The sequence below is a fragment of the Mobula birostris genome, chromosome 2, assembly GCF_030028105.1.
Source record: "Mobula birostris isolate sMobBir1 chromosome 2, sMobBir1.hap1, whole genome shotgun sequence".
Lineage (NCBI taxonomy): Eukaryota > Metazoa > Chordata > Chondrichthyes > Myliobatiformes > Myliobatidae > Mobula > Mobula birostris.
This window is the reverse complement of record NC_092371.1, coordinates 8854443-8880550: the sequence shown is the minus strand read 5'-3', so window position 1 is coordinate 8880550 and position 26108 is coordinate 8854443. Positions and strand designations below refer to the sequence as shown.

The window sequence follows — 26108 nt, the reverse complement described above, 5'->3', positions numbered from 1 at the left end:
GGGAGTCTTTGATCTCAGATATATCATAATAAAACACAGTATAGTACAGGAACAGGCCCTTCGGCCCGCAATGTTTATTCCATCCACGATGCCAGATGAGGCTAATCCCTTCAGACTGCACATCCCTTCGTTCCCTGGACTTTTAACAGCCTCTCAAATGGTACTACTGTATCTGCCTCCACTCCGCCCCGCGGTCCATTCCAGAAGTCCACCACTTTCTGCCCCACACATTACTTCAAATCTTTCCCCCTCTCGCCTTAAATGTAAGCACCCTGGTATTGGACATTTCTACTCTGGTTAAGGAAGGGCACTAACATCTCTACTTTCTAAGGAGATGTGGCTTGTCCCGGATGACCCCCGCCCAGTTTTAATGTTGCACCATAGGAAGAATCTTACCTGGATGCCCCACGCCTTGGTGTGGCATCTGGTTTCCCCATTGACTGCAGGAAACCACAGGGAGTTACAAACACAGCCCAAACCATCCCGTAAGCCACAGACTTGGTCCACGCTTCTCACTTGCTCAGTAAAGCGGCCAGCAGAATCAAAGACCCCTCCCACCCTGGACATCCCTACTCCCCTCTCCCATCGGGCAGAAGATGCAAAAGCCCGAAGGCACCTATCACCAGGACCAAGGACAGCTTCTATCCCCTCGTTGTCAAACTCTCAATCGGACCTCTCACACTGAAGATGAACACCTGATCTCCCAATCTACCTGGTCGTGGCCCTTGTACTTTATCTGTCTGCCTGCACTGTAAACATGACTCTCTACTCTGCATTGTGTTTTCCTTTTACTGCCTTGATTGCTTATGAATGAACAGATGGCATATAAATTTTTCCGTGTCTTGCTACACAAGACCATATCAATAAATAGAACATTACAGCACAGTACAGGCCCTTCAGCCCACAATGTCGAGCCGTTTAAACTACATCCAGGACCAATCCAACCCTTCCCTCCTACATAACCCTTCATTTTTCAATCATCCATGTGCCCATCTAAGGGTCTGTTAAATGTCCCTAATGTGTCTGCCTCTACCTCCACCCCAGCAGCACGTTCCACATCTATCTCTCCCCCTCCCTCCCTCCCTCTCTCTCTATCTCTCTGAAAATCCTACCTCTGTTATCACCCCTAAACCTTCCTCCAATTACCTTAAAATTATGCCCCCTCGTGTTGGCCATTTCTGCCTGGGGAAAGGTCTCTGGCTGTCCACTCTGTCAATGCATCTCATCATCTTGTACTCCTCTATCAAGTCACTGCTCATCCTTCTTCACTCCAAAGAGAAAAGCCCCCAGCTTGCTCAACCTTTCCTCATAAGACATGCTCTCGAGATTAGGAGTTTGAAGAAATTTGGTTTATCAATAAAACACTGGAAAACTTCTATCGATGTACTATGGAGGGCATTCTGACAGGATGCATGACCCTCTGGTTGGATGGGGGAGGGGGGGGGCTACTGCACAGGACCGAAAGAAGCTACAGAAAGTAGTAAAATTATTCATAGAACATAGAACAGTCCAGCACATTACAGGCCCTTCAGCCCACAATGTTGTGCCGACCCTCAAACCCTGCCTCCCATATAAGCCCCCACCTTAAATTCCTCCATATACCTGTCTAGTAGTCTCTTAAACTTCGCTAGTGTATCTGCCTCCACCACTGACTCAGGCAGTGCATTCCACGCACCAACCACTCTCTGAGTAAAAAACCTTCCTCTAATATCCCCCTTGAACTTCCCACCACTTACCTTAAAGCCATGTCCTCTTGTATTGAGCAGTGGTGCCCTGGCGAAGAGACGCTGGCTATCCACTCTATCTATTCCTCTTATTATCTTGTACACCTCTATCATGTCTCCTCTCATCCTCCTTCTCTCCAAAGAGTAAAGCCCTAGCTCCCATTCAACTCCATCTTGGGTACTAGTCTCCATAGTATCCACAACAACTTCAGGGAGCGCTGCCTCGGAAAGGCAGCGTCCATTATTAAGGACCCCCATCACCCGGGACATGCCCTCTTCTCACTGTTACCATCAGGTACAGAAGCCTGAAGGTACACACTCAGCGATTCAGGAACAGCTTCTTTCCCTCTGCCATCAGATTCCTAAATGGACATTGAACTTGTGAACACTACCTCACTTTTTTAAAAAATATTTATTATTTGTTTTTGTACTATTTTAATCTATTCAATATATATATTTACTGTAAATGATTTGATTTTTTTTCTTTTTATATTATTATGTATTGCATTGAACTGATGCTGCTAAGTTAACATATTTCACCACACATGCTGGTGATAATAAACCCGAGTGATTCTGGTCCAGATAGCGTCCTGGTGAATCCCCTCTGCACCCTCTCCAAATCTTCCACAACTTTCCTAGAGCGAGGCGACCAGAACTGAGTGCAAGATTCCAATACAGAGAAAATTAGTGGCATCCCTCCAGCAGCCAGCACAGACTCGTCGGGCTGACAGGCCGTCTTGCTTCCCACCCCCTGGCCCTTCCCCTTTGGACGCTCTCACTTCGGAAGAACCTCCGAAACTGCCTTGATCTGCACCTCTCGTCACTCAGCCTCTGGGACGCTGCGGAGGGGAGGGGAGAGAGTGGGCAAGGCAGCCGAGTTAAAAGTCTTCGTGAAGCAACTCGGCCGCTCCCTCGACCTCCAAAGCAAGGCCGTCCCTTCCGCACTTGGGAGACGCGCAAATTCAGGACGTACAGCGGGGGAAACAGCCGGACTTCCTGGAAGGGGGAAGAGTCAAACGGTGCACCGCCTACACCCAACAACACGGCGGGCGCTAAGACCCCGCGGTGGGCCAGGAGTCGACAAAGTACCAGCTTTCCCTAAACTTTTTGGAAAGGGGGATTTAAAGAAGATTGAAAGACAGAAGTTCCCGAGACAAAATCAGGTGAAAGTACCGAGAAACTTGATGGCTTGGAATCGGTGATCTCTCTCCCCGCAGGTAACTTTTGAGCTGATTTTAAACTTCCTCTAGTCAGTGGGAAGCTAGTTGCATTTGTTGACTTTGGGGGCTTGGGTTTGCATAGGGCACTGTCAGTGTCGCTTTAATAAATACTAAAAAGAAAAACTGCCCCGAAGTTGTATTTTGAAGGTTGGGTTCTGGCTTCGGGCATCGGTGGGTGGTGAGGATATGCACCGCCCAGCTCTGCACACCCAGTGGCCGGGCCTCTGATGCTCAGACCGGGCCTGGGCTTCACCCCTGTGTCGCTGTATCCAGGCGGAGGCACCAGACACATCACGCGGAGAGCGGCGGCCCGCAGCCCGGTCCGGGACAGGACACCCTGCCTATTAACTGGAACCGGGTAGGTGGGGACGTCGCCAACCTTTCCACTTTACAGCTCCTGTCCCCGGCCCCCACCACCAACTCCGTCACCCTTCTCAGGACCCGCATCCTTCCCCGTCCCTCTTATCCCCTCTCTCCCGCTCCCTGTATGGGTCACTCCTTCTCCAGCCCCTACACCGCTCCCGGTCTCTGTGATCTTTGGCCTCTGCACCCCTCCTTATCTCCAATACCCCTTCTCATCTCTGTGACCCTTTCTAGCTCCCTCATCCCCTTCCTGTCTCTGTAGCCCCTCCAGCCCCTACACCATTCCCAGTCTCTGTCACTCGAGAACCCCTGCACTCACGCCCCCCCCAACCCTTGGCCAGCATTTTGAAGGGCAGGGAGCCTTCTCTCCCCCGATGTCTAACCAATATCACCCCCCCCCCCATCATTCATGTCTTGCCCATTAGCTTGCATTGCCCCCGGTGGGTGACAAGTGCAGGACAGAACCTGGCTGGTCCAAGCTCCAAGGTGTTCACTTGGGTGTTTGGGACACTTTGACGGTGCAGAAGAACCTGGCATGTCCCAACTCAGCTGATTCATTATAACCTCCTGGTTGATGTTCAAAGTTCAAAAAAAAAATTATCACAGTGTGTATTTGTCATCATATACAGCCCTGTGATTCATTTTCTTGCGGGCATTCACAGTCAATACAAAGAAACATCATAGAACCAATGAAAAGAAAACAAACAGAATGGACTAGACCAGTGGTCCCCAACCACCGGGCCGCGAGGAAACAATATGATCTGGCGATATGAAACGATATGAGTCAGCTGCACTTTTCCTCATTCCCTGTCACACACTGTTGAACGTGAACACCCCCCCACCCCATCGGCCAGTCCGCAAGAATATCGTCAATATTAAACCGGTCCGCAAATGGTTGGGGACCCCTGGACTAGATGGTACACCTACTGCGTCCTTTTCTGCTAATGGTCAGAGTGGGTAGGTTGTCACGAGGGTATGTGGCCAGACTAGGCTTGCATTCTCTGGAGTTTAGGAGAATCTCAAGGGGGCCAAGGAGATGGCAGATGAACAAAATGAGTACTTTGCATCAGTCTTCACTGTGGAAGACACTAGCAGTCTGCCAGGTGTTGAAGGGGGTGAGGGATGAGAAGTGAGTGCAGTTACTATTACAAGGGAGAAGGTGCTCAAAAAGCTGAACGATCTGAGGGTATACAAATCACCTGGACCAGATGAACTGCACCCTAGGGTTTAAAAGAGGTAACAGGAGAGATTGTGGAGGTACTAGTAATGATCTTTCAAGAATTATTTTACTCTGGCATGGTGCCAGAGACCTGGAAAATTGCAAATGTCACTCCATTCTTTAAGAACAGAGTAAGGTAGCAGAAAGGAAATTATAGAGCAGTTAGCCTGACCCCAGTGGTTGAGAAGATGTTGGAGTCAATTGTTAAGGACGAGGTGATGGAGTACCTGGTGACACAGAACAAGATAGGACAAAGTCAGCATGGCTTCCTTCAAGGAAAATTCTGCCTGATGTACTTGTTGGAATCCTTTGAGGAGATTACAAGTAGGACAGATAAAGGAGATGCAGCGGATGTTGTATATTTGGACTTTCAGAAGGCTTTTGACGAGGTGCCACACACAAGGGTTACCGATTTAAGAGCCCATGGTATTACAGGAAAGTTACTAACATGGTTAGAGCATTGGCTGATTGGTAGGAGGCAGCGAGTGGGAATAAAAGGATCCTTTTCTGGTTGGCTGCCAGTGACTAGTGGTGTTCCTCAGGGGTCAGTGTTGGGACCACTTCTTTTTATGTTGTATGTAAATGATTTAGATGATGGAACAGACAGCTTTCTTGCCAAGTTTGTAGATGATATGAAGATTGGTGGAGGGGCAAGTAGTGTTGAGGAAACAGGTGGGATGCAGTAGGACCTGGACAGATGAGGAGAATGGGCAAGAAAGTGGCAAATGAAATACAATATTGGAAAATGCATGGTCATGCACTTTGGTAGTAGAAATAAATGTGCAGACTATTTCTTAAATGGGGAGAAAATCCAAAAATCGGAGATGCAATGGATTTGGGAGTCCTTGTGCAGAACACCCTGAAGGTTAACTTGCAGGTAGAATCAATGGTGAGGAAGGCAAATGCAATGTTAGCATTCATTTCAAGAGGTCTAGAATACAAGAGCAGGGATGTGATGCCGAGACTTTATAAGACACTGGTGAGGCCTCACCTTGAGTATTGTGAACAGTTCTGGGCTCCTCGTCTAAGAAAAGATGTGCTGGCATTGGAGGGAGTTCAGAGGAGGTTCAAGAGGATGATTCCGGGAATGAAAGGGTTATCATATGAGGAACATTTGATGGTTCTGGGTCTGTACTCGATGGAATTTAGAAGGATGAGGGGGGGATCTCATTGAAACCTGTCAAATGTTGAAAGGCCAAGACAGAGTAGATGTGGAAAGAATGTTTCCCATGGTGGGGGAGTCTAGGACAAGAGGGCACAGCCTCAGGATAGAGAGGCGTCCATTTAAAACATTGATGTGGAGAAATGTCTTTAGGCAGAGGGTGGTGAATTTGTGGAATTTATTACCACAGGCAGCTGTGGAGGCCGGGTCACTGGGTGTATTTTAAGGCAGAGGTTCTTGATTGGACACGGCATCAAAGGTTAAGGGGAGAAGGCCGGGGAGTGGAGCTGAGGAGGGGGAAGAACAGATCAGCCATGATTGAATGGCAGAGCAGACTCAATGGGCCAAATGGCCTAATTCTGCTCCTATGTCTTATGGTCTCAGAGCAACAATAAAGGATTCTTCATTTAAGATGAGAGGAAGAGAAATTCTCCCTGTGAGGTTGAGTGTTTGGACCTCAAGGGCAACGCAGTAGCATAGCAGTTAGCGTAACTCTATTGGTCGCGCCAACGATCCAGGTTCAATTCCTGCCACTGTCTGTAAGGAGTTTGTATGCTCTCCCATGACTGTGTGGGTCTCCTTCAGCACTCCAAAGAAACACGGGTTAGGTGAGTGAGCTGTGGGCACGCCACGTTGGCGTCAGAAGCGTGGCGACATTGCGACTGCCTCCAGCCCATTCCTGAGGCAAACAACACATTTCACTGGATGTTTCGATGTACATCCAACAAATAAAGCTAATCTTCAGATCAAGCTAATCTCTCTTTCTCGAAGGACGTAGAAGTGGGGTCACAGATTTATACAGCAGAGAAACAGGCCCTTCAGCCCAACTTATCTAGGCTGACCAAGATGTCCAACTAAGCAAGTCCCATTTGCCTGCATTTGACCCATATCTTTCTAAAGCTGTCCTATCCACGTACCTGTCCAAATGCTGTTGAATATTTTTAAGGCCAGGTGGGGGGGGGGGTAGGCGTTTAAGACATTGCCAGGGTAAGATGGAGTGAATACAGAGTAGCCATGATCTTATTCAAAAGTAGAACAGGATGCTGTGACCGAGTAGTCTACTTTAATTCCTCCTTCGCCTGTTTAGATAACTGTGTGGGAGTCTCTCCCTTCCTGGAACGAGTGATAAGAGGCAGGAATGAAAGCAAGGTATCAAAGACAGTTAGACAGGTACATGGATAAGAAAGGTTTAGAGTGATATGGCCCAGACATTGGCAAATGGGATGAGCTCAGATATGAATTCGTGTTCAAGTTTAATTGTCTGTCATTCAACCATGCACAAGAACACAGATGAACAAAACAGCGTTCCTCTGGGGCCAGTGTGCTAAACACAGCGACAACAGTCATACACAGCCCAAGGCACATATAAGTCAGGAGTGAAATGCAGACACACAAAAATAAATAGTCCAAGTCCCCGAGTCCATGTATGTTGCAGCAGTCGGCAGCCGAGCACAGTACCTCTTGTCTTCTGCCGAGTGAACTCCGGAGAGCAGCACCAACTCCAGCTTGGACACCACGTCTCCGGCACTCCGCTGGAGTTCGTGGACCCCCCTCCCTGGGCGGCTGCACGCAGGCGACACTGCAGCTTGAGGCCCAGTCCTCACTGTGACCGAGGCCACGTGGTTCCCCCGCCGCCCACCTGTGCCGTCTGCCAATCGCACTTGCGGCACTCCACGTTATCAATGCCACTAAAATGATCACACCGCCTTCGTACGAGCAACGCGGGCAGCGGCGCGATCCACACCAAGCCCTGCCCCAATCAGCAACTTGCTGATGGTCTCCATATGCTGTATTTTAAGTTCGTAATGTCCAGCAGGGTCTTGCGATCGTAGCAAATACGTTTAAAAAAGACAGTACACCTTGGTACACCCGTAGAGACTCTGCACCTGAGCGTGCTGCCATCTTACCAGAAGTCCAGGACAGGATCGAAGTGTTGGGCCAAGGGGCCCAACTCTGTGATTCACACCCTAAAGAGGGGTGAGTAATTGGCCCTTGGTCTAGATAACTGGACGGGAGACCCAAGGAGGGTGCAACTTCAAAACATCGGTCATGGGAGATTTTCAGTAACACAAGAGATGCTGGAAACCTTAAGCAACACACACAGAATGCTGGAGAAACTCAGCAGGTCGGGCAGCATCTATGGAGGGGAATAAATAAAGTTTTGGGACAAGACCCTTAATCTGGACTGGAAAAGAAGGGGGCAGAAGCGAGAATAAGGAGGTGGGGAGAGGGAGGAGGATTACAAGCTGGCAGGTGATAGGCGAGGGGGAAGGTGGGTGGGTGAGAAGTGAGAAGCTGGGAGGAGATAGGTGGAAGAAGTAAAGGACTGGAGAAGGAGTCTGATAGGAGAGGAGAGTGGACCAAAGAAGAAAGGGAAACAGGAGGGGAACGAGAGGGAACTGATGAGAAGAGAAGGAGTGACAGGGGACAGAATGGGGAATGGAAAAGGAGAGATGGAGGAAAGGAACTTAGAGAAATTGATGTTCATGCCATCAGGTTAGAGGCTACCCAGATGGAATACGAGATGTTGCTCCTCCAATCTGAGTTTGGCCTCATCGTGGCGGTAGAGAATGCTGTGGAATGGGATTGGGAAGTTAAATCGAAATGGGTGGTCGCTGGGAGATCAGTGTCCACTTAAGGGGCGGTAGGGGGGAGCAGTGCAGTTTAATATTTTCTCCCCAGAAGCGATAACACTCCAGATGCTGGGCAGAGAGTGGATGGATGAGTGGCTGGACAATGACAAGCCTCCCAATTTGTGCCCACAGATCGGGACCAGGAGCCCTGCCAAGTATGGAATTGGCAGCCTCGAACAGACCCAGCCCCAGCAGCGCCGGGGGCATTCGGGAGTACAAGATTGTGATGCTGGGAGCCGGGGGAGTGGGCAAGAGTGGTAGGTATCTGGTCCGGCACTGCCCAGAAGCGCAAATTGATTTAGTATGGTGACACAGTGATTTAGTACAGTGGACAAACTCGCCTTGCCTACTATCCGTACCGATCAATTCATTAGTGCATTGAGGTAGCACAAGAAGAGTGCAGAATGGCATTACACTTACACAGAAAGTGTAAAGTACGAGGAGCGTCTGATGTCCCTGGGCCTGTACTTGTGTCCGAGTGAGGGTCTTTTCACCAGGGAATGGGAACCAAAAAACTGTAGGGCATAGGCCCAAGGTGAGTGGGGAATGGTTTCAAAGGGACACAAGGGGAAACTTCACGCAGGAATACGGTACGAACAGCCAGGGGAACGGTAGACGGCAAATACAACATTTTTTAAAAATTAGGAGAATGCTGGGGGCGGGGGTGTGGTTGGAATCTGATTGAAACCTGTCAAATATTGAAAGGCTTAGATAGAGTGGATTGTGTCCAATAGTGGGGGAGTCTAGGACCAGAGGGCACAGACTCAGAGTAGAGGAATGTCCCTTTAGAACAGAGATGAGGAGGAATTTCTTTAGCCACAGGGTAGTGAATCTGTGGAATTCATTGCCACAGACAGCTGTGGAGGCAAAGTCATTGGTATATTTAAGGTCTGATTAGTAATGGTGTCAAAAGTTACGGGGAAAGCTGGAGAATAGGGTTGAGAGGGATAATAAATCAGTCACGATGGAATGGTGGAGACCAAATACCCTAATTTTGCATCATTTCGATCTTGAAGTCAATTTATATTAAACGTCCTCTCCCTGTGTGTCAACTACACCCCTCCACTTTCTCCTCTGTGTGCCTCTGGTTCATTTAATTCCCATCCCCTCACCTTAAACCTACAACCTCTCGTCTTCTACTTCCTTTCCCTGGGGAGGAAGGACTGTGCACATTCACCCTATCTCCACCCCTCATGATTTCACACACCTCTACAAGGACACCTCCTACACCTGCTTAACCTCCCCCTATACTCAGGCCCTCAGAAACTAGAAATATCCGTGTAAGGAGAAGGAGAACGTATAGGAGAACAAGAGAGAGAACGAGAGAGAAAACGAGAGAGAGAACGAGAGTGAGAGAGAACAAGAAAGAGAGAGAACGAGAGAACGATAGACAACGAGAATGAGAGAACGAGTGAGAACAGAACGAGAGAGCGAACGAATGAGAGAGAATAAGCGAGAGAATAAAAGAATGAGAGAGAGAGAGAGAGAGAATGACTGAGAATTAATGAATGTGGAGAGGATGTTTGCTATGGTGGGAGAGTCTAGGACCAGAGGGCACAGCCTCAGAATCGAGGAACATCCTTTTAGAATGGAGATGAGGAGGAATTTCTTTAGCCAGAGAGTGGTGAGCTATGGAATTTGTTGCCACAGGTGACTGTGGAGGCCAAGTCTTTACGTATACTTAGGTTGATAGATTCTTGTGTGGTCAGGGCATGACGGGATACAGGGAGACTGGGGCGGAGAGAAAAATTGGATCAGCCATGATGAAATGGCAGAATACCTGAGGGGCCAAATGGCCTTATTCTGCTCCGATACCTTATGATCTTAAACACACACAGAAGTACAGAGACATGCGTAGAAACACACAGACACACACGAGACACAGAGAGAGTCAGTCTCTCTCTCTCTCTCTCTCTCTCTCTCTCTCTCTCACACACACACAGCGTGGGGATCAGACTGGGCTCTCCAGGAGGCAGTGACTCTATTCCTCTGCATCGCTCTTTGCTGTGAAATCCGTGTCGAGAGGTCAAGGAGACAGGATCATGCCAAGTTGTGTAAACACCTGGGAGTAAATCCCATCAACAAGTGTAGGAACTTTAATTAATTTCCAAACCGTGAAGGGGTGGGGGGGGGGTGGTGTAGGAAATTCATCTCTCGCTGGGGGTATTCCAGTCGCAGTGGTTGCCGGGCAACCTTCCATCTCGTAGCAACGGAAGGGGAGCAGGGCAAATTATTGGCCGGCAGATGAGATCAGCTGGCTGGCAGCTCATCGATCTGCGTCTTTGTGTGTTTGTGCGGAGATATTCCCACACCGAGTGGTTTGAGGCCGGGCCTGGCGGGAGGAATCAGAACCAAGTTTATTATTGCTAGCCTACATTGTGAAATTTGTTGTTTTTTGGCAGCAGTACAGTGCAATGCATAAAATATACAATAAATTACAATAAGAAATACATATATTTAAAAAAAAACTGAATTAGTGCCAGGAGGGTGCAAAAACACTGAGGTAGTTAGTGTTCATGGGTTCATTATCCATTCACAAATCTGATGGCAGAGGGGAAGAAGCTTTTGCTGGAGTGTTGAGTGCATGTCTTCAGGCTCCTGTAGCTCCTCTCCGATAGTAGCAATGTCCTGAGGAGTGGGGGTCCTCAATGAGGCATCACCTTTTCAAAGGTGGTGAGGGTTTTGCCCATGATGGAGTTGGCTGAGTTTACAACTCTCTGCAGCCTCTACCGATTCTGTGCAATGGCCCCTCCACACCAGACAGTGATGCAACCAGTTAGGATGCTCTCCACCGTACATCTGTAGAAATTTGCTAGAGCCTTTCTTGACATACCAAATCTCCTCAAACCCCTCATGAAATAGGAGACAGGGTGCCCTCTGCCAATTTAATTTTCCTATTGTTCTTCTGTTTTCTACTAGTATTACATTCAGTGGCCATTTTATTAGGTACTCCTGAACACCTGCTCGTTAAAGCAAATATCTAATCAGCCAATCATGTGGCAGCAACTTGATGCATAAAAGCATGCAGACATGGTCACGAGGCTCAGTTGTTGTTCAAACGTCAGAATGGGGAAGAAATGTGTTCTAAGTGACCTTCACCGTGGAATGATTGTTGGTGCCAGATGGGGTGGTTTGAGCATCTCAGAAACCGCTGATCTCCCAGGAATTTCACACACAACAGTCTCTAGGGTTTACAGAGAGTGGTGTGAAAAGCAAAAAGCATCCAATGAGTGGTAGTGCAGAGGGTGAAAATGCCTTCTCAGTGAGAGAGGTCAGGGGAGAATGGCCAGACTGGTTCAAGCTGGCTGGAAGGTGACAGTAACTCAAATAACCACGTGTTACAACACAGGAGCACAGAAGAGAATCTGAATGCACAACATGTTGAATCTTGAAGTGCAGACACGAGGAAATCTGCAGATGCTGGAATTTCAAGCAACACACATCAAAGTTGCTGGTGATTGCAGCAGGCCAGGCAGCATCTCTAGGAAGAGGTACAGTCGACGTTTCGGGCTGAGACCCTTCGTCAGGACTAACTGAAGGAAGAGTGAGTAAGAGATTTGAAAGTGGGAGGGGGAGGGGGAGATCCAAAATGATAGGAGAAGACAGGAGGGGGAGGGATGGAGCCAAGAGCTGGACAGGTGATTGGCAAAAGGGATATGAGAGGATCATGGGATAGGAGGCCCAGGGAGAAAGAAAGGGGGAGGGGGGAAGCCCAGAGGATGGGCAAGGGGTATAGTGAGAGGGACAGAGGGAGAAAAAGGAAATGAGAGAAAATAGATAGATAGATAAATAACGGATGGGGTATGAAGGGGAGGAGGGGCATTAACGGAAGTTTGAGAAGTCATTGTTCATGCCATCAGGTTGGTGGCTACCCAGACGGATTATAAGGTGTTGTTCCTCCAACCTGAGTGTGTCTTCATCTTGACAGTAGAGGAGGCCGTGGATAGACATATCAGAATAGGAATGGGACGTGGAATTAGAATGTGTGGCCACTGGGAGATCCTGCTAGAGAGATTTCTTTCTCCCTAGACCTTCCGTCCCATGATCCCCTCATATCCCTTTTGCCAATCGACTGTCCAGCTCTTGGCTCCATCCCTCCCCCTCCTGTCTTCTCCTATCATTTCCGATCTCCCCCTCCCCCTCTCAAGTCTCTTACAATCTCTTCCTTCAGTTAGTCCTGACGAAGGGTCTCGGCCCAAAACGTCGACTGTACCTCTTCCTAGAGATGCTGCCTGGCCTGCTGCGTTCCACCAGCATTTTTTGTGTGTGAATCTTGAAGTGGTTGGGCTACAGCACAAATATCCAGAAATACACCCAGCGGTCAGTTCAGTCGGCTTCTCCTGTAAGAGTCTATTCTCAGTTGGGGAACAGCTACCTTCCCTCCTGCCATCTGATTCTTGATCCAAGTGGTACAACCCTATTCACTGCCTGTGTGTGCAGCCCTGTTTCTGCCTTTTGTGTTGTTTCAATTCTGTTCCTATGATTGATGTTTTTCCTGTGAATTCCGCGTATCTGATGCCGTGATGCTGCTGCAAGTAAATTTTTCATTGCGCCCGTGTGTGTGCGTAGTCATACACCATGGACACGGTCCCTTGGGCTCAACTCGTCCATGACAAGCTGGGCCAGTGGCCCGCTAAACCACTCCCCTCAGCACCAGAGAAATCAGTAATGCTCACAGAATACTGGAGGTAACTCAGCAGGTCAGGTAGCATCGATGGAGGGGATTAAACAGGTGAAATTTCAGACTGAGACCCTTCATCAGGACTGGAAAGGAAGGGGGCAGAAGCTCGAATTGTGTTTATGATTTGCTGTGCCTCTTCAAGGGATGCCGACCCTGAAGAAGTTTAACTCTTCTCCTTCACAGGAGTTCAGTGAGACCCTCTCTCACTCTCCCCCTCTGTGATCTTTGCTGCCCTAGGGCTCTTCAATCCAGTTATTCTGGCGTTTGCCCCCACCCCCCTCTCCCTTCCAGTCGAAGGGTCTCGGCCTTCCTTTTGGACTGTTTATTCCCCTCCATAGATGCAGCCGAGCTTGGAGAGTTGCCCCAGCATTTTGTGTGCACGTTGCTCAAGATTTCCAGCGTCTGCAGAGTCTTTTGTGCAATGAAATCAGCTGCCACTTCCTCCTCCTCCTCTCAGCACTCTGGATACGGGGCCTTTCCCACAGGGATTAGGCTGACGGTGATTTCATCTGACTGTTCTCTCCCCCCCCACCCAGTTGGGAGAGTAACCATGGTAACCTGAGCAAGCCAACTAAAGCCGTCACACAATGGAGAGAGCATTTTTGTTTTGACGCCGAACAACCTCCCTCGCAACGACACTCTGCACTCAGGTTCACTGTCAATTGAAAGAGACTCAACTCGGCCTTGGACTGCAGCTCTGGCAGATCGAGAAAAAAAAAATGTAGCCAGACTTACACGGATATTTCTAGTTTCTGAGGGCCTGAGTATAGGGGGAGGTTAAGCCGGTGTAGGAGGTGTCCTTGTAGAGGTGTGTGAAATCATGAGGGGTGGAGATAGGGTGAATGTGCACAGTCCTTCCTCCCCAGGGAAAGGAAGTAGAAGACGAGAGGCTGTAGGTTTAAGGTGAGGGGATGGGAGTTAAATGAACCAGAGGCACACAGAGGAGAGAGTGGAGGGGTGTAGTTGACACACAGGGAGAGGACGTTTAATATAAATTGACTTCAAGATCGGAATGATGCACAAATCTATGAACACTACCCCACTATTCCTCTTTTGCACTATTCATTGTAAATGATAGAAATTTGCTTTATGTATTGCACTGTACCGCTGTCACAAAACGACAAATTTTGCAACATTCTGTATGCCGGTGATGTCCGGTTTGGATAGGGAGCAAGTTTAGTTTAGATGTCATCTTGGTCAGCATGGACTAGATGGGCTGAAGGGCCTATTTCCATAAAATGTGCATTTCTGTTTCCACTGTCCTTCATGGAACAGAATTCCAAAGGCCGGGCACCGTCTCGGGCAGTCTGCAGTGTCCAGTTAGGCTGGTCAGGCAGTCTGCAGGGTCCTGCCAGGCCGGGCACCGCATCGGGCAGTCCGCAGGGTCTGGCTAGGCCGGGCACCACATCGGGCAGTCTGCAGGGTCCTGCCAGGCTGGGCACTGCATCGGGCAGTCCGCAGGGTCCAGTTGGGCCGGGCACTGCATCGGGCAGTCTGCAGGGTCCTAAGCAAGAGGAATATCTGGACTCCCTCAGTGTGTAGTTTCAACTCTGATTAAGTAGAATGGTAAAATGACTTACCACACTCGTCTGTAGATGTGGCTGAAGGAACGTGGAGGCACCGGCAGCCATGGTCACCAGGAACACGGCTTGAAGTGACATTTGCATCTCTGACTCATGGTCCATGTGATTTTCTTGCAGCCATGACAATGCAGTTCATAAGCCATCGATTTCTTGATTACCACGACCCAACTATAGGTAAGACGATGACTTCATGTTATTAATTTGATTGATGCTGAGGAACAGTTTCTGAGCTTGCTTTACCCTGTTAGTCATGGTACTTGTGTCACAAATACCTATGTCAGGATGCTGTTTATCGACTACAGCTCAGCGTTTAACACCATCATTCCTGCAGTTCTAATTGAAATGCTCCAGAACCTGGGCTTCTGCACCTCCTGGAACTATCCTCTATTTCCAAACCAGAAGGCCAAAGTCTGTGTGGATTCATATTCACATCTCCATCTCGCTGGCAATCCGCACGGGCGCACCTCGGGGATGTGTGCTTAGCCCACTGCCGTACTCCCTCTGCACTCATGCCTGTCTGATTAGGCACAGCTCAAATGCTATCGATAAATTCGCTGATGATACAACCGTTGTTGGCAGAATCTCAGATGGTGACGAGAGGGCGGACAGGAGCGAGATATACCAGCTGGTTGAGTGGTTTTGTGGCAACAACCTTGCACTCAACGTCAGTAAGGCCAAGGGATTGATTCTTGACTTTAGGAAGGGTAAGACAAGGGAACACATATCAGCCCTCATAGAAGGATCAAAAGTGAAGAGAGTGAACCGTTTCAAGTTCCTGGGTGTCAAAGTCTCTGAGTACCTAACCTGGACCCAACATATCGATGCAGCTATAAAGAAGGTAAGACAGCAGCTATATCTCATCAGGAGTTTGAGGAAATTTGGTATCTCACCAAAACCACTTGCAAATTTCTATAGCTGTGCCGTGGAGAGCATTTGAACGAGCTGCGTCACTGACTGGTATGGGGGGGGGAGGGTGGAATTCGAAGCTGAACAGTGGTAAAATTAACCAGCACCATCATGGGAACTAGCCTCCATAGTATCCAGGACATCTTCAAGGAGCGGTGCCTCAGAAGCAGCATCCACCATGAAGGACCCTCACCAACCAGGACATGCCCTTTTCTCACTGTTACCGTCGGGGAGGAGGTACAGAAGCCTGAAGGCACACACTCAATGATTCAGGAACAGCTTCTTCCCCTCTGCCATCTGATTTCCAAATGGATATTGAACCCATAAACACACCCACACTACTCTTATTTCTATACGACTTATTTAACTATTTTATAAATGATGTGTGCGTGTGTATATATAATTAATTACACTTTAATTCACGGTTTTTTTAACCTATGTCATCATGTATTGCGTTGTACTGCTGAAACAAAGATAACAAATTTCACCACTTATTAAAACTGGTGATATTAAAGCTGATTCTGATGGGACGGTGTAGAGGGAGTGTCACTCTGTGTCTGACCCTGGGAGTGTGTGATGGGACAGTGTGGAGGGAGCTTCACTCTGTGTCTGACCCCGGGAGTGTGTGATGGGACGGTGTAGAGGGAGTTTCACTCTGTGTCTGACCCCAGGAGTGTGTGATGGGACAGTGTGGAGGGAGCTTCACTCTGTGTCTGACCCCGGGAGTGTGTGATGGGACGGTGTAGAGGGAGTTTCACTCTGTGTCTGACCCCGGGAGTGTGTGATGGGACAGTGCGGAGGGAGTTTCACTCTGTGTCTGACCCCGGGAGTGTGTGATGGGACAGTGTGGAGGGAGCTTCACTCTGTGTCTGACCCCGGGAGTGTGTGATGGGACGGTGTAGAGGGAGTTTCACTCTGTGTCTGACCCCAGGAGTGTGTGATGGGACAGTGTAGAGGGAGTTTCACTCTGTGTCTGACCCCGGGAGTGTGTGATGGGACAGTGTAGAGGGAGTTTCACTCTGTGTCTGACCCTGTGTTTGTGTTATGGGACCATGTGGAGGAAGCTTCACTCAGTGTCTGAACCCGGGACTGTGTAGCGGGAGTTACAGAGAAAGGGATTGGATGGGATCACAGAGCTGGGAAAGGACATAGGGGGTGATAGTGATGGGGATTGGATTGGGGGACTGGAGAGCGAAGTCACTAAGGGTGGGGAGGGGAATAGGGAATGAGTTCTCACCTTTACAGGGATAAGACCATGAGATATAGGAGCAGAAGTAGGCCATTCAGTACATCAAGTCTGCCATTCAATCATGGGCTGATCCAATTCTTCCAGTCATCTCCACTCCCCTGCCTTCTCCCCATACCCTTTGATGTCCTGACTAATCAAAAACCTATCTTTCTCTGCCTTAAATACACCCAATGACTTGGCCTCCACAGCTGCTCATGGCAACAGATTCCACAGATTTACCATCCTCTGACTAAAGTAATTTCTCCGCATCTCTGTTCTAAATGGACGTCCTTGAATCCTGAAGTCATACCCTCTTGTCCTAGAATCCCCTACCATGGGAAATAACTTTGCCATATCTAATCTGTTCAAGCCTTTTAACATTAAGAATGTTTCCATGAGATCCCCCCTCATTCTCCTGAACTCCAGGGAATACAGCCCAAGAGCTGCCAGACATTCCTCATACGGTAACCTTTTATTCCTGGAATTATTGTTGTGAGTCTTCTCTAAACCCTCTCCAATATGTTTCTAAAATAAGGAGCCCAAAACTGCACACAATACTCCAAGTGAGGTCTCTCCAGCGCCTTATAGAACCTCAACATCACATTCCTGCTCTTATATTCTATACTTCTAGAAATGAATGTCAACATTGCATTTGCCTTCTTCACCACCGACTCAACCTGGAGGTTAACCTTTAGGCTATCCTGCGCAAGGACTCCCAAGTCCCTTTGCATCCGTACATTTTGAATTCTCTCCCCATCTAAATAATAGTCTGCCCATTTATTTCTTCCACCAAAGTGCATGACCATACACTTTCCAACATTGTATTTCATTGCTACTTCTCTGTCCATTCCCCTAAACAATCTAAGTCTCTCTGCAGGTGCTCTGTTTCTTCAACAGTACCCGCACCTCCACCTTTGTATCATCGGCAAATTTAGCCACAAATCCATTAATCCCATAATTCAAATGATTGACATGCATTGTAAAAAGCAGCTGTCCCAACACCGACCTATGTGGAACTCTAGAATAGGACCCCTTTATTCCCACTCTCTGTTTTCTGCCGATCAGCCAATGCTATTAACTCCCCTGTAATTCCATGGGCTCTTATCTTGCTAAACATCCAAGTACACCACATCTACTACATCTTTTTTGTCTACCCTGCTTGTAATTTCCTCAAAAAATTGCAGTAGGTTTGTCAGCCAGGATTTTCCTTTCAGGAAACCATGCTGGCTTTGGCCTATCTTGTCATGTGCCTCCAGGTACTCCATAATCTCATGCCTAACGATCGATTCCAGCAACTCCCAACCACTGATGTCAGGCCAACAGGTCTATGGTTTCCTTTCTACTGCCTCCCACCCTTCTTAAATAGTGGAGTAACATGTGCAATTTTCCAGTCATCTGGTACAATGAGGAGGACTGGTTTGAGAGATGGAAAGGGGGGCATGTGGGTTGGAGACGGAGAGGGGTACATGGGAGGGAGGCGGTCCTAGAACTGGGTGTGTTGTGGAGGAGGGAAGGGGTTTTCAGAGACGGGGACGGTCACAAATGGGGAGGGGTGCATGGGAGAGGGAGGGGTCATAAAGACAGCAGGGAGGGAGGGAATCAGATGGGTGGGCTGCTTTAAGACAGGGGAGAGTTAGTGAAAGCACAGAGGATGTGACTGTCTGTGCCTTATGAACTGCTGAAAACTCGATTAAAAGCTCCCTCTCTGTTGGCAGAGGACGCCTACAAGACCAGGGTCCGCATTGATGATGAGTCTGCCCACTTGGACATCCTGGACACGGCGGGTCAGGTGGGTGAATGGAGGGGGGGGTAGCATTGTGCACTCCAGGAACAGGCCCACCTCCCACTGCCAATACACCTTCTTAACCACCCTGTCAACCTGTGCAGCAACTTTGAGCAACCTATAGACGTGGACACCAAGATCCCTCTGATCCTCCACATTAAGAATCCTGCTATTAACCTTACTCTGTCTTCAGGATCAGGCCTCCACAGTGAATCACTTCATGCTTTTTCTGGGTTGAACTCTATCTGCCACTTCTCAGCCCAGCTCTGCATCCTATCAATATCCCCATTGTAACCTACAACAACCTTCTACATGATCCACACCACCACCAACTTTCATGCCGCCTGCTAACTTAGCAACCCACCCCTCCACTTTCTTGAGCAGGTCATTTATAAAAATCACAAAGAGCAGGAGTCCCAGAACAGATCCCCGCGAAACACCGCTGGTCACCGATCTCCAAGCTGAATACGTTTCATCACAACCACCCTCTGCCTTCTGTAAGCAAGCCAGTTCTGTATCCACACAGCCAGGTTTACCTGGATCCCATGTCTCCTGACTTTCTAAATGACCCTACCATGTCGAACCTTACTAAAATCCATATACAACACATACATTGCTCTACCTTTGTCACGTCACTTACAGATACTCCCCTACCAATCACCCTTCCCATTGTCCTCAGCAGGGTGGGGGTGAAGCCACATGACCTGTCTCCCCCTCAACCTCACACGACTGACCCATCCCTCCGATTGCAGGCGGAGTTCACGGCCATGAGGGACCAGTACATGAGGGGGGGCGAGGGCTTCATCATCTGCTACTCCATCACGGATCGCCGGAGCTTCCAGGAGGCCGTCGAGTTCAAGCAGCTCATCTACCGGGTTCGGCATACCTACGATATCCCGGTGGTACTGGTGGGCAACAAGTCTGACCTGGGCAGCTTGCGGCAGGTGAGGCCACTGTCCCTGTGGGCGCAGGACTGCGGAGGGTGGGCAATGGGGGGGCTGCGACCACTCCCCTTGGTAAGGCTAGTATTTGCAGAGAGTACTCTGGGAGCGTGTGTAGGTACTGAGGCAGCTTCGTGAGGAGTCGCTGAGATCCCTGTGGACCTAGGACTCGTATGATATAGGAGCAGAATTAAGCCATTGAATCCACTCCACTATTCCATCGTGGCTGATATTTATTATTCCTCTTAACACCATTCTGCTGCTTTCTCCCCGTAATCATTCACACTCTGATTAAACCTGAAACTGTCAAACTCCACTTTAAATACACCCAATGACTTGGCCTCCACATCTACCTGTGGCAATGAATTCCACAGATCCACCACCCTCTGGCTAAATAAATCACCCCTCATCTCTGTTCTAAAGGTAATCTGTTCTGAGGCTGGGCCCTTTGGTCCTAGACTTGCTCCATGTCCACTCTGGAACCTATTGAATATTGAAAGAATGAGACAATGAGGTTGTATAAGTCTCAGAATATGGGGGGGGGGGCAGAGGGAACCCATTTCTGGTGCTTAAACTCGTTTGGCACTGCTTTATCTATCGCGTGACAGTGAAATGCATTCGTTGTGTCAATGACCGATACCGTCCATTCCAAAACTGATCCTGGCCAGTTGACACATCAGGTCAATGCTTGATCCCAGCAGAACAACCTCATTTGCCCCCTTTCCTCTCGTTTCCTAGACTAATAGGAAGTGGTAGTGTGGCCGAGGGGTCTCAGAACCCTGGACTTGGGCTCTGGACTCTGAGGTGACAGGGTTTCAGATCCCACCACTGCCACGGTTCATCTTTTGTCAGCGCTACTGATATTTGCAGGCTGCCCCCAGCACACCCTCGGACTGTATTGGTCAGTGATGCAAATGACACATTTCACTGCATGGTTCGATGTATGTGTGACAACTAAAGTTAATCGTAAACTCTCTTTAATATAGCAGGGGAACAGGCCTTCTGGCCCAACTCTAACACCTTAACCCTAATGTGTAGTAGAGGCTGGTACAATTACAGTGTTTAAAAAAAAAACAACAACAACACTTGGACGGGTACGCTGACCAAGGTGCCTTCCTGAGCTGGGCTCATTTGCCTGAATTTGGCCCATCTCCCTTTCCTATCCACGTTCCTATCCAAGTGTTTTTTTTAAAACACTGTAATTGTATCTGCTTCTCCTACACATTAGGGATAGGGTGTTAGTTTGTGGGCAGTGGGAAAATTATCCCTCGTGTTTCTTGATCTAATTACTAGGGATGCAGTCTCACTGGACCGTGCCTGTGTGATCTGGCCCACACCTTCATTAACCTGATTCAACTGCGCTCGTCTTTATTGGGATCTCTGCTTTATTGTCTACTCTATAGAGTGGGTTAGTGTTCCCGGGTATTGTAGTACCCCGTGTGTGAGGTGGGGAGGGGGAGTGTAGAAGGGGTTTGGAGTTGGAGCCTTGTTTAGAATCATGGATGTGTGGGAATGTTTGTGGGGTGAATGTTATCTTTATTTAATTGTATGTACATCAAAACAAAGTGAAATGTGTCAAATCAAATTGGTGAGGATTGGCAGCCTGCAAGCGTGGCCATGCTTCCAGCGCCAACAAAGCGCGCCCACTAACCCAAACCCATGTGTCTTTGGAAGGTGGGGGGAAACCGGAGCACCTGGAGGAACTCAGGTGGTCCTGAGGAGAACGTACACATTCTAGACAGCAGTGGGAATTGAACCCCGATTAGTGATTGCTATCACAGGTATGCCACCGTGTCGCTCCGGAGAGAGGCTGAGAGTTAGGGGTACGTAGGTTTAGTGGGTTAGGGTTCCGACGTGGACCTGGTGAGCCTCGTTTCTGTCCTCTGTGAATTTAACAACCCACTGGATTGGTAGAGAGACCCTGGGACAGCTTGTACCATAATACCCACCACGCTTCAGTGTGAAGAAATTGCCCCTCGGGTGTCCTTTAAACACTTCTCCTCTCACCTTATACCTGTGCCCTCTTAATTCTAGACTCCCTGACCCTGTGCCCCTCATAATTCACACCTCAGCATTGTCAATCAGGCTTTAGATGAGCTGAGCAAATGCAATCAACACCTTTCACCATCATTTTGGGAGATTTTAGCCAGGCCAGTCTGGAAAAAGTCACTAAGCAATTACCATCAACAGATCACTTACAATACCAGAGGAAACAACACACTGGACCAATGTAACACCACCATTAAGAATGCCTGCCATGCTATTCCATGCCCTCACTTTGGGAAGTCTGATCACCTGGCTGGACATACTGTTTATTACAAGTTACTATAAATTGCACATTGCACATTTACACGGAGACGTAACGTAAAAATTTTTACTCCTCATGTATATGAAGGATGCAAGTAATAAAGTTAATTCAATTCAATACTCCCTGAGTATAGACAGAGACTGAAGACTGTAGCACCTGTAGTGAGGACCAAGAAGGTACGGACAAGAGAAGCACCTTGAGTCTGGATGAGTACACTGCAGTTGTTACTGACTTCATTAAAACCTGTGTGGATGAGTGTGTGCCCAGAAAGACTTACTGTACATTCCCAAACCAAAAGGTATGAATGAACCAGTAGGTATGTCATCTGCTGAAGGCCTAGATCTGTGGCATTTAAGTCTGGTGACCCAGGTCTGTATCAGAAAACCAGGCATGATTTGTGGAAGGCTATTTCAAGGGCGAAGAGACAATTTCAAATGAGGTTGGAGGCGACATTGGATATACGACAACCCTGGTAGGGCTATAGGCACAGCCTCAGAATAGAGACATCCATTTAGAACAGAGATGAGGAGGAATTTCTTTAGCCAAGGAGTGGTGAATCTGTGGAATTCGTTGTCACAGGCGGCTGTGGAAGCCAATTCACTGAGTATATTTAAAGCGAAGGTTGATAGGTTCTTGATTACTAAGGGCACCAAAGGTAAGAGAAGGCCGGAGAATAAGGTTGGGAGGGATAATAAATCAGACATGTTGGAATGCTGCAGCAGACTCGATGGGCAAAATGACTTAATTCTGCTCCCATGTCTTATGGTCTTACGAAAGCAGCCCCAGCTTTGGCCAATGATGTTGTGCTGACCTACTCCAAGATCAACTTAATCCTTCACTTCCCTATTTTCCTTTTGTCCATGTGCCCGTCTAATAGTTTCTTAAATCTCCCTAATGTATCTGCATCCACCACCAGTGTGTTTCACACATTTACCACTCTTCATGTGAAAAACCTACTTCTGACATACTCCAATCACCTTAAAATTATGCCCAATCGTGTTAGCCATTTATGCTCTGGGAAAAAGTCTCTGGCTGCTCAACTATCTGTGTCTCTTATTATCTTATGCACCTCTGTCAAGTCACCTCTCATCTTCCTTTGCCCTAGCTCGCTCAACCTTTCCTCATAAGGCACGCTGTGTAGTCCAGGCTGTTTTCTTTGGTTGCTTCAGGCAGATGAGGCTCGTCAGCCGTGGTTGGCTGCTCATCTAGGAAAAGGGAAACACTGATCTGAAACCTCTTCTACTCATGGAGGGAAAATCCAGGGCTGGAATCCCTAAGGTCGTTGAGATCAGTGCTGACTGGCAACTCCTGATGCCAAACTGTATCAGTCTGTCTCTTCTGTTCCTTTGGATTCATCAGCTGCCTGGAGAGCTGCTGCATGGGCAACAGCTTGTTCTCCATTACCTTACTACCCTGGGCTTGCATATTATGTCGCCAGCTGGGACCCGACATCCACGGTCAACCCCGGCCAGTAGGGGGTGTCTGCTGCACACGGTGGGCACGCTGATGTTGGTTCCAGAATGTGTGGCGACAGTTGCGGGCTGTCCCCCCACCACTTCCTCGGGCGTGTGTTAGTTGTTAACGTACGTGATGCAAATCACTGGCTGTTCCTGTGATAAATAAATCTGAATCTACCTTTGAAAGATGTCCGTGATGGTGGGGAGGCTGGTGCCCATGATGGAGATGGCTAAGTCTACAACACGTTCAGTACGGTTTCCGATCGATTGTGAGAACAGCGCAAACGTGCATGCGGCCGGCCGATCGATCGCAGGGTGGATCTAATGGGTTTCCTATGTATGAGAGGCACTCTCTTTTGGGCCCAGGGTTTGGAGTGCACGTTTTTTGTTTTGGTGGGTTCCCTTCATAGCTCCTCCACTATACGTTGTACCATTACTAACACGACTCAGTAAATCCATTTAACACTACTTCGCTGTAGTTCTTTCTTTGCCCGTACACAACACTTCCCCATTCCCTCCTGTTTCTCACCACAGGTTTCAAAGGAGGAGGGTGCGGTGCTGGCACGCGAGTTCAACTGCCCGTTCTTCGAGACATCGGCTGCCCTCCGCTACTACATCGACGACGTGTTCCACTCTATGGTACGAGAGATCAGGCAGAAGGAGAAGGAGGCCGCGCTGGCCCAGGAGAGGCGGGGCAGGCAAAAGGGCAGCGTCTGGCGGAAGCTGAAGAGCCCCTTCAGGAAGAAGGGGGACTCGGTGACGTGAGAGGAGGACACAGTGGTGGGGAGCACGTGGGGAACTGCAGCCACGGTCCCTTCGTACTCCACCGCCAGTCTCCTGCTCCCCTCTGCTCTCCAAACGCATGGCGCCTCTGCTGAAGGGGCTGGGGTCCAGTCACTGCAACTTTTCCCAGGTGAAGCGGTACGCATTTCATCCCCCCCTCTTCCTCCAATTCCCTCATGACATAATCAGCCCCTTGCCAGATTTAACCAAGCAACTCATGCAGCAGGCAGCTTCCATAGCAGACGGGTTAGTCTGAGGCCCATCTCGTTTCTGTTAATGCTGAATGGCACTGAAATCACTCGCTCCCAAGGCAGTGTGGGCTCCCTCCGGGTGTTCCGGTTTCCTCCCACCTTCCAAAGATGTACGGGTTAGGGTTAGTGAGTTGTGGGCATGCTCTGTTGGAGCTGGAAGTGTGGCGACACTTGCCGGCTGCCCAGCAATACCTTCGCTGATTTAATTTGACACAAACAACACATTTCACTGAATGTTTCAACATACACGTGACGAATAAAATCTTAGTAATCAATCCATCACACTCCTAGGGTTAGAGACACAGTGAAGCTCCCTCCACACCATCCTGACATACACTCCCAAGGTAGATCAGAGTGAAGCTCCCTCCACACACACACACTCCCAGGGCAGGGATCACACACGATAGACAGAGTCAATCTCCCACTACACCATCACAAACACTCCCAGAACTGGACAGTACAAGTTGAAAGTCTTGACTAAGCTGTATCCTGTGACATGCTCCTGGAGTAAGGACAACACAGGTTAGACACAGAGCAAAGCTCCCTTGACACTGTCCTGTCGGACACCCCCAGCCTAGTTAAAACAAACTGCTTCCCTGAAGGTACTCTAACAGCTTCTCTTAATAACTTGGGAAATAAGATCCAGGTGACCTCTTAAACTTTTAAATGCCAGAAAACAACAGATTTTGAGAAGTATCTCCCTATATTACTTAGCTTTTGGGGACCAGTGGTCATTCGGGTAGATCGATGGCGCACTTGCCGGAAAGCAAACTTGACGTTAAGCTAACATGCTGCCCTGACGTGCACTCGGTGGAATCCCACCCTTCCTCAGTATCCCACAACGTAACATCTTCACCCTTGAACAACGATCCTCTGGATGTACAGTCAAAAAAAAAGATAATTCACTGTATCTGACATTGTAATGACTGATCAACTCAGCAGGTCAGGCAGCATCTATGGAAAGGAATAAACAGCGGATGTCTTAACCGGGAACCTTCTTCAAGACTGTCCTGATGACGGGTCTCAGCCTGATTTGTCGATCCTATTCCTTTTTCTAGATGCTGCCTGACCTGCTGACTTCCTTCAGCATTGTGTGTGTGTGTGTGTGTGTGTGTGTGTGTGTGTGTGTGTGTGTGTTTCTCTGGATTTCCAACATCTGCAGAATCTCCTGTGGTTTTAATGACTGACATGTACATTCCCAAACCTTGGCACTTGTTTACCAGGCATCTCGTCGTTTTGACAGTATTCTGTTCTACACCTTTTATGTTCAAAGTAGGAAACCTCAAATTAAAAATTTATTTGTCACAGTTCTGACCCATTGTCTCTATAAATCTGAAAGAAATTAGAGCTACATTCTTCAGAGTGTGGAAGAACGAGGATTGATCTTATTGAAACATATTGAGATCCCAAGAAGGAAGATGTGGAGATATCTCCACCAGTGGGAAAAAGGGGACGCCACAACAAGAGAAAGGATGGTTGGTCAATCTTTGGAGTTTTCTGCACTGGATGGTTGTGATGGCTGGATCACTAGAGGTAGTTCAAGAGGAATTAAGATGCTTTTTGAACTAAAGGTGATGGGGAACCTGGTACGGAGGAGGAGATGAGACCTGGGGGAAATCACGATGATCAAATGACGGAACAAGCCTGAGTGGCCTACTCCTGCTCCTGCTTTGTGTTCTTCATGTTTGTATCTACAGTGCGTGGACCATTGCCTGGCAGAGTACCAGGCACATTTTGTAGGTGGTTTTAATGCCCTCTATCACTGTCAACAGCCAGAACTTAATGGGCTGTAACTCAAACTATCTGTGCTATACGCAGCTGGTTTTGTAGTTAGCTCAACATTGTGAACTCCCACATTTATTTTAA

General features: G+C 48.5%; 1 protein-coding gene across 2 annotated transcripts; it reads left to right on the top strand.

The window, feature by feature from the left end:
- Positions 1 to 2523: 2523 nt before the first annotated feature.
- On the top strand, positions 2524 to 25543 carry rit1 (Ras-like without CAAX 1). 2 transcript variants are annotated; one of them, XM_072282302.1, is made up of 6 exons: positions 2526 to 2941; positions 8454 to 8578; positions 14703 to 14759; positions 18435 to 18508; positions 19255 to 19446; positions 23743 to 25543. In XM_072282302.1, the coding sequence occupies exons 2-6, from the start codon at positions 8479 to 8481 to the stop codon at positions 23971 to 23973; spliced, it is 654 nt and encodes a 217-aa protein (XP_072138403.1). In that variant the 5' UTR covers positions 2526 to 2941; positions 8454 to 8478; the 3' UTR covers positions 23974 to 25543. The 2 variants fall into 2 exon arrangements, with proteins under 2 accessions (XP_072138413.1, XP_072138403.1); XM_072282312.1 differs by lacking the exon at positions 14703 to 14759 and having other exon boundaries at positions 2524 to 2941.
- The last annotated feature ends 565 nt before the right edge of the window (positions 25544 to 26108 follow it).

Excerpts from the sequence above, each read along its gene's own strand:
- rit1 (XM_072282302.1), top strand. The coding sequence starts at position 8,479 with ATGGAATTGGCAGCCTCGAACAGACCCAGCCCCAGCAGCGCCGGGGGC. Across the intron at positions 8,579-14,702 it reads CGGGGGAGTGGGCAAGAGTG|CCATGACAATGCAGTTCATA; the intron begins GTAGGTATCTGG and ends ATTTTCTTGCAG. Across the intron at positions 19,447-23,742 it reads ACCTGGGCAGCTTGCGGCAG|GTTTCAAAGGAGGAGGGTGC; the intron begins GTGAGGCCACTG and ends TTCTCACCACAG.